At 35.7% G+C, this 7,916-nt stretch overlaps 1 protein-coding gene across 1 annotated transcript in view; it reads right to left on the bottom strand.

The window, feature by feature from the left end:
• LOC142357113 (E3 ubiquitin-protein ligase UBR2-like) overlaps positions 1-7,561 on the bottom strand; it is a gene marked incomplete at its 3' end in the record, with an annotated part of 36,974 nt that extends 29,413 nt beyond the window's left edge. The window contains exons 1-3 of the mRNA XM_075408807.1: positions 7,438-7,561; positions 5,993-6,853; positions 4,647-4,842 (exon numbers count right to left, since the gene is read on the bottom strand). Coding sequence (XP_075264922.1) covers positions 4,647-4,842; positions 5,993-6,853; positions 7,438-7,443 — 1,063 coding nt within the window. The remainder of the gene's footprint in view (positions 1-4,646; positions 4,843-5,992; positions 6,854-7,437) is intronic.
• Positions 7,562-7,916: the final 355 nt, after the last annotated feature.

A 7,916-nucleotide genomic window follows, 5' to 3' on the forward strand; every position in this document is an offset into this window, starting at 1 on the left:
ATCAAAAACATCGCGAAAGGAAACGGCAGAAAACCATCTTAGAAACTAGGCTGAATTTTTCTAAAAAAGAATGGTCAAATTTAAAAATTAAAAAACCACCACAATTAGATCTCTAATCACTGCAATTAAGACAAAAACAACAAATACTTTTTCCTTTATGTATATATTCTAGAAAACAAGATTTCTTACTGAATCAAAAATTAAATTAATCCTAAAAAGACAAGCAAAAGAATAATAATCAAAGGCCAAAAATCGTTTTAAATTAATACCAAGGCCCAAAGAAAAATGCAATAAATAGTAATAAGTGGAAAAATTGGAAAAGGTTTTCTAGCAAACTCTCAGTACTGGCTTAAGTTGAATGAAAACATTTGCAAACCAAAGAAATGAGAAAAATCTAAGAAAAAGCTGAAATGATTCAAATTTTAACAACTGAAAAAATCAATATAACGAATATAAATGAAGGTGCTAGGACAAAGCCAGAATGATACAAACAAGAATGTGATAAATATGGACACAATGTAAGGAAAACCGTAACAAAAAGACATTCTTGATTTTTGAAAGTTAGAAAAGTTATTGTTTGTTACAAAAAATCAAGAAAAGCGAATACATTTCATTGTTCAGCGTTCGAGACGTTGAAAAGACAACAAGACAACGATCCACCCCCTGAACAAAACACAAAAAAAAGAAAAAGCAGAATTCAAACAAACATAATATTAAAACATTTTGCAGAATAAAATGTTCAATAAATTTTTGAGACTGCATTTATGAAAAAAAAAAACTGTTTTTCAAAAACTTAAGGCCAAAAAAATGAATTCCAAAAATAGATTTTTATTGAAGTCTCGCATGTTGCACAAAAAGACTATTTCTAGTAATTATATTCAAATTACAAAAAACAGAAAAATTGGGAAAAAACTACCAAAATCGGATTAGCATATGTACAATTTTATAAACACAAAATTACATCCAGGGAGAAAGAGGCGTTGAGTATATGAATTGTCAAAGGAAAGTTGCTACGTTAACTGATTTTTGACAAAAACACAGCTGAAAGATCCAAAATTGAAGAAATTAATAGGAAAAAAAGTCAAAAACTAACTAAAAAATCAAGAAATATGTGCCAATTTTGAACTTCAAACGCATTTTCAGGCTCTCCAAAAAACTGTGGTATTAATTTCCGAAGTTTACAATTCAATACAGCATCGAAAAAAAATCATTACTACAAAAAACCAAATTAAAAGCAAAAAAACTGGGCCACTTAGACGAAAAAACGGCTAAAAACGGATATCTATATGTGCCATTCAGTCAAAAACTACTTTTCGAAGTCAAAAAGTCATTCACTAAACGCAGCGCATGATCAAAGAACTTCTCTCGCTCAGAAAAAATTAGTTAACAAGGCAATTTCGCTCACTTTCGCTTTTAGGTCAATACATCGCCTGAACGAATAGTACTTCCGGTAAAAAAAAACCTTAAGAATATAGCCGGCAGAATTCCGGAAGCGACTCGAAGCGTCAAAACTTCGCTAACAAAACCGTGATTGCAGGGGAAGCCACTACTTTTTGTATTAAACCATTAACTCACTACCTCTCCAGGTCTGCTCTAAAAATTGGTGAAACTTAAACCACTCAACAAAAGAAACAAAATGCAGCAAAATTTTATATTATTGAAAAAGTTTGGTAACGTTAAAAATTCCAAAATAATTAAGGTGGTCAAAAACCTGATAGTCTGAAAAAGCTGACAAGGTTATTAATTGCCCTCAAATAATTCATGATTCTAATCGGAAGAAGATCGCGAAAGCAAACGGCAGATAATAATCTTAGAAACTAAGTTAAATCTTTTCAAAAACGAAAGCTCAAAATGAATAATCAGAAAACACCTAAAATTACATTTCTAATCACTGTCGATGAGACAAAAAAACAACACACACTTGTTTCTTGTTGTACATATGCTAGACAACATGATTTTATACTAATTCAAAAATTAAATGGATCATAGAAAAGACATAAGCAGAAGAATATTCAAAGGCAAAAAAACGTTTAAATTAATACCAAGGCCGGAAGAAAGTTGCAGTAAATAGTCATAAGTGGCAATTTTTGAAAAGGTTAGCTATCAAACACTCAGTACTGCCTTATGTTGAATGAAATCATATGCAAACCAAAGAAATGACAAAAATCTAAGAAAAAGCTGAAATCATTCATTTTTAACAACTGAAAAAATCAATATACCGAAAAAAATGTAGGTGCCAGGACAAAGCTAGAATGATACTAACTAGAATGTGAAGAGCATGGGCACAATGTAAGGAACACCGTAACAAAGACATTCATGATTTTTGAAAGTGAAAAATCAATTTAAAAAATTCACGAAAAACGAATACATTTCATTGTTCAGATCTCAAGGAATAGAAAAGATAACTAGTCATCCGAGACGAAGATCTATCCCCCTGAAGAGAACAAAAAAAGTAAAAAGCAGAATTCATAAATACGAAACATTGAAACATTTTGCAAAAAAAATGGTCAAAAAACTTTTAAGACTGCATTTATGAAGAAGTTTTAACAGTTTTTCAAAAACTTAGCGCCAAAAAATGACTGAATTTTTATTGAAACGAAATTAAAGTCCCCCATGTGTCACAAAAAGACTATTTCTAGCAATTACAACCAAAATTCAAACAAAAAAACTGACAAAAATCGGAAAAAATACCAAAATCGGATTAGCATATGTATATTTGTACAAAAACAAAATTAATAGAAAAAAGCCAAAAAATAACTAAAAAATCAAGAAATATGTGCCAATTTTCAACTTGAAACGCAATTTCAGGCTCTGCAAAACACAGTGGCATCAATTTCCGAGGTTGACATTTCAATATAGTACCAAATAAAATCTATTTCTACAAGAAACCAAACTAAAAGCAAAAAAAAGGCCACTTAGACGAAAAAACGGCTAAAAACGGTTATCTATATGTGCCATTTAGTCAAAAACTACTTTTCAAAGTCAAAAAGTCATTCACTAAACGCAGCGCATGATCAAAAAACTTCTCTCGCTTAGCGAAAATCTGTTCACAAAGACAGCTTTTCTCACTTTCGCTTTTTGGTCAAAATGCCGCGTGAACAAATCTACTTCCTGTAAAAAAAAAGACCGAGAGAAAACCAATACTCCTCTTCGAGTTGTAAAAACCAAGAGCACCGCAATATAGCTACGCTCAGCTTACAGCTTCGCAGCTATAATTAATTCATGCTTTGTTATAGTACGCTACTATGCAAAAAATAGCACGTGCGCCAGGGGGCAACAAAGTTATAAATAGTAACCAACCTATACACCTGAGGCCACTTTTGAAACATTTTACCCAAACAAGAAAGATCATGCGCGCGGATGAAAAGTTCTTGGCAATTATTCCCTGTATGTTAGGATTGTTGCATGAATATGTAAAATACTTATATCAACTCCTTTTTGAAATAGAGAGGTACCTTCTTTTTTGTGGGTTATTTACTCAAACTCCGCGGCTCGACGGTAATCATGTCTCTTGACGGTTATTTATTGACTCGGAGGAGATGAAAAACAAACCAACCATATTTTTTATTGAAGGACGGCTTTGAACTATTAATTTCTTATTACTTCTGAGAGAATTAAAAATATTGAATTAATAAAGCAATGATAAGAACGAACAATAAATTATTGATAACAAACATCTAAAAAATTAAAGACACAACATTCTGTTTTAAGTCACCACAAAGTTTTATAAATGGACCTGTTTAAAAGTGCTACTCCATCAGCATCTTTTGCATACATCTATTTACGTTGTCTTGACATCTAAATCATTACAGCAAAAGCAGGAATAGAAAAAAGTCATTGTAATCTCCAATTAGAGCTGTTATTTTCACAAGAAGCTCCTGCGCGTAGCAGTCGCAGGTTGTTGTATCTCTTCGTTGGTACTTCTTGAGACAATAACAGCTCTAATAGGGGATAGCTGCCCAACTCCAACTCGGTTGGTTTCTCACGAAATATTGACGAGGAGATAGACATGATAACCGTCGAGCCGCGGAGTTTGAGTAAATAAATCATGAAAAAGAAGTTTAATCTTCTATTTCAAAAAGGAGGTGAGATAAGTCTTTTACATATTCAGGCAACAACCCAAACATACAGGGAATAATTGCCAAGAGCTTTTCATCCACGTGCATGATCGAAAATGTTTGGGTAAAATGTGCCAAAAAGTGGCCTCAGGTGTATAGGTTTGGTACTACTGTTATATGCCGCCTAAGCTCGGGGTCGGGGACAGAATAGATACTTGATTTGCATGAACAAACTTGTGCGTGTTTCTGTACTGATAATGATTTGAATAGCCTGATAACTAGCCGTTTCTATTAATACAAAGCATTATAAAGTTCTAAAAATCAATAATGAGGCCTGTAGTCTGTCGGTAAGAAGAACAAAAAACAGTTCACACCGAGAAAAAACCAAAATTATTTTTTGGAGACGCCCCAACCTTCAAACCCCCCCCCCCCCCCCCCCCCAAGAAAATAAGTAGTCGAATCATATTTCTACCACACAACCCCGGGTAGAACAATACTATACATTGTCTATATTACAATTCAACAAGTTTCGCTCGCAGCTAAGAAGGGTATTCTCTTCTGGAACTCGAAAGAAGAGGTATTACATACATTCAGGTAGATTTGCATCCTTTCTTTCCTTGAGCATCTTTTCCTCGATGGTGGCGAGCTCGGCCTTCGACAGATGGTAGCACATAGGGTTAAACATACCAGCCACAGCTTCCTCTTTCGGCTCAAATTTCTTCTTCTGGACACTGAAGTTGGCAATCACATGCAGATTCTCATCAATCTCTTGAATCTCTTCTGTCTGAAAATCAGTTCAATACTTCAAAATTTGTTGCCCACAAGAGGCAACGTCCAGTAAATCCGGACCAGATTTTGAACCTTCAAAATTGTAGCTTATCCTACTTTTTATTCAGCCGTTTCAGCCAACCGATATGTTCACAACGTTGAAAGAATAAAAAAGACTGAGCTGTTGAGAGGCTTTAACCAAGTGGAACTGTTGTAAAAGGGACCCAGTACAATAGGGTCTAACTTTCACGTATGTATGACAAAATTTTGTACCCTAAGAAATCATACAAATCATATATGACCTTGTATGAATACTAGGAATCATACATGACCTAGTATGACTACTAAGAATTGTGTATGATGATCAACCCGGGAATTAATCACACCGACTGCTCTCAAGCTCATGAACTTGGGCATCTCTTAAAACCCATTCATTTGTTTTCTTCTTCAAGGTGCCATCTTTCTAGCCAAGTTTGACTGACCGTACGGATAAAAGGGGAGAATTAAATAAAGGGAGGGGCAGGAATATGCAAGAAAAACATGTAAAATTTTAGTTAAGTTTAGCGGTCAAAAAGTTTTTTTCTATTTTCGATTTTTTCCATTTTTGCCTTTCTTTCATCCTCTGTCTCTCTCATATCTAGGTGAGTCAAAGTCTCTTTGTTCTCTATTCGGGCGGTACCAAAAGGCATGAACTTGCTTATTTACCGTCCACCTTGGTGCTTTTTATTTCATTGATTTATTAAAATAAAATTGTTATTTAAATAGCATTGAGGCAACTAAATTATTATTATAAATAAAAGTCATTGCTGTATATTTTTTAAGAAGCGTCGAAGAAGCACTAACGTCGGTTCAATGCTCTCGAACGACAGGCGTGGGAAATTGACTTTAGAGAGGGTGTAGCTTAGGAAATTTTTAATAGGAGCAAATCATTTTATATTAGCAAAAAACAATGATAGCAATTAAGATCACTCAAAAATGAAGAATTGAAGCGTGAAAAAGGCACTTGAGAAGAATGTTCTAGAACAAAAGCGCAAAAACAGTCAAGCAAAAATTTTGCATAAAAAATACATGTTTAAAATAATTTCCTCAAACTTTGTTCGAGAGCAATTTATAAAAAGTGTCGATGGAGAGGTAAATTGTGTTTCATAAACACATATATCACTTACCAGTGTGACTTTCTTGACAATTTCTGAATGAGAGCAGATTCCAAGCAATAGCAAATGGAGAAGCTCGTATTGGATGTTAGCATTCAAGTCACTACTCTGAGCCAGCACCAGATGTCTCTCAGACAAAATTACGATTATGAGATAGAGAAACTCTTCGATGAGAGTCAAATACGTCTTAGAAGAGTCTTCTAGAGATTTTCGCGCTTCTTGTCTGGTTTCAAACCAGTCCAGCAGTTTTGAGTGGAACTTGTTCAACACATTTATAAGGAAATCGTTCATCGAAGAACACATACATGCACATAATTGAAGCATCGCTATGTCTTGATTGTACATGTGAACTCGGCCGGACACTCTGTGATACAAATGGACTTGGTTTAGCAATGAAAACCCGTTTCGTTTCCACATATTGGCGTAAAGAACTTGCGCTGCCAGGACAACCACGCGTAGACACGGTTCCATCAATCTTGTAGTCGTAACACTCCCAAGGAGACTTCGAAGCTTCGTGGACCAATCAAAATAGACCTTTGGAAAAACGTGACAGGCGTTCGAAGCGAGTGCCGCCAGCATACGATTTAACTGAAGGTGTATTGAGATAGAATGAGATTCTACTGGATTCACAATACAGTTGGTTTGAATACCAAAAAGGACCTTCTCTTCCAACAGCACTTTGGAGGACCTTTCTCTGGCCATGATTGCAGCTACAGTGGCTATGGACCGTTCCAGAAGTATGGCATCAGTTGAGGCAATCTGTGTGATTCGAGAGAGAATTCGATCCAGGGTTATTTGCAATCGCATCGCAGGTTCCCATTCTGGCTCCACTTCGATGTGATGTTTCACCTCTCTCTTTACTGACACCAAATTCTAAAATATACTCAGCTAACTTCACACCAATAGCTGTCAAATAACATGAGGCGAGGGCTTAGATTGCAGCTACTTCAGGAAATAAGATGGGCATTGCAAATTAAGCCCGACAAAACAATTTATCCATCTCGGCTGGCATCTTATTTTCCTAAAGCAGTAAAAAATTCAATAGCATTGAAACTATAAAACTACTAAATCACCCCCCCCCCCCCGCCCCGTATATCATTTATAATGGCTGTTCCCACATCTTTGAAATCAACAAAGACAATTATTGATGTAAAAATGCTCATTTGTTTGCATACACAGGCTTTTAAAATCTGAACACGGGAAAAAATGTAAAACGGATCTATTCTGTTTTGCCCCCCCCCCATGTTTTTTACGCACCCCCTCCCCAGTTACAAATTTTATGTTGTTATATAGCACGTTACTACGTAAGAAAATAGCACGTGCTCCTGGGGGGTAGGCGTAAAAAAATATACGTTCACAAAAGTGCGGGGGGTGGCAAAACAGAATAGATCCCGAAAAACTCCGATCTGATATTTGCCACTTAAAATTATAAGAGGAGGAATTGAGATTAGACTAACTTCCATGGCACTGAGGAACTCGGCCAAGAGCGTGAATGCACTCAGAAACACGTTTCTTTGCTCTTCATCCCATGTCTCGGGTCCAAACTGGAGTAAATATCTAACAAACAAAATGGATTTAAGCTAGCCATTGTTAAAAACCTACCAACTTATAAGTCCAACGCTGGCTGAAACTATACAAAACATAACCGACTAACGTCGGGCGAATTGCTCTCAAAGAACTCACAAGCGGCTGGCTTCGTTAGTAGCTAGATACTTCAGCTCACATCTAACTTCAAAGTGAGAAAAACTGGAGAAACAATAAAAGGAGGGTGGTGGTCAATAACATCCGACTCCTCAAACGTTCCCCAGCAGCTTCGCTGTACCGTACACGTAGTTTACTAAAGCTTTAAGGGAGCTTTACAAAAAAAATTTTTACAAAAAAAAATAACCGACTAACGTCGGGCGAATTGCTCTCAAACGACCGGCGAGTGGTTGAC

The sequence above is a fragment of the Convolutriloba macropyga genome, unplaced genomic scaffold (genome assembly GCF_964194025.1).
Source record: "Convolutriloba macropyga unplaced genomic scaffold, txConMacr16.3 SCAFFOLD_1539, whole genome shotgun sequence".
In the NCBI taxonomy this organism is placed as follows: domain Eukaryota; kingdom Metazoa; phylum Xenacoelomorpha; order Acoela; family Convolutidae; genus Convolutriloba; species Convolutriloba macropyga.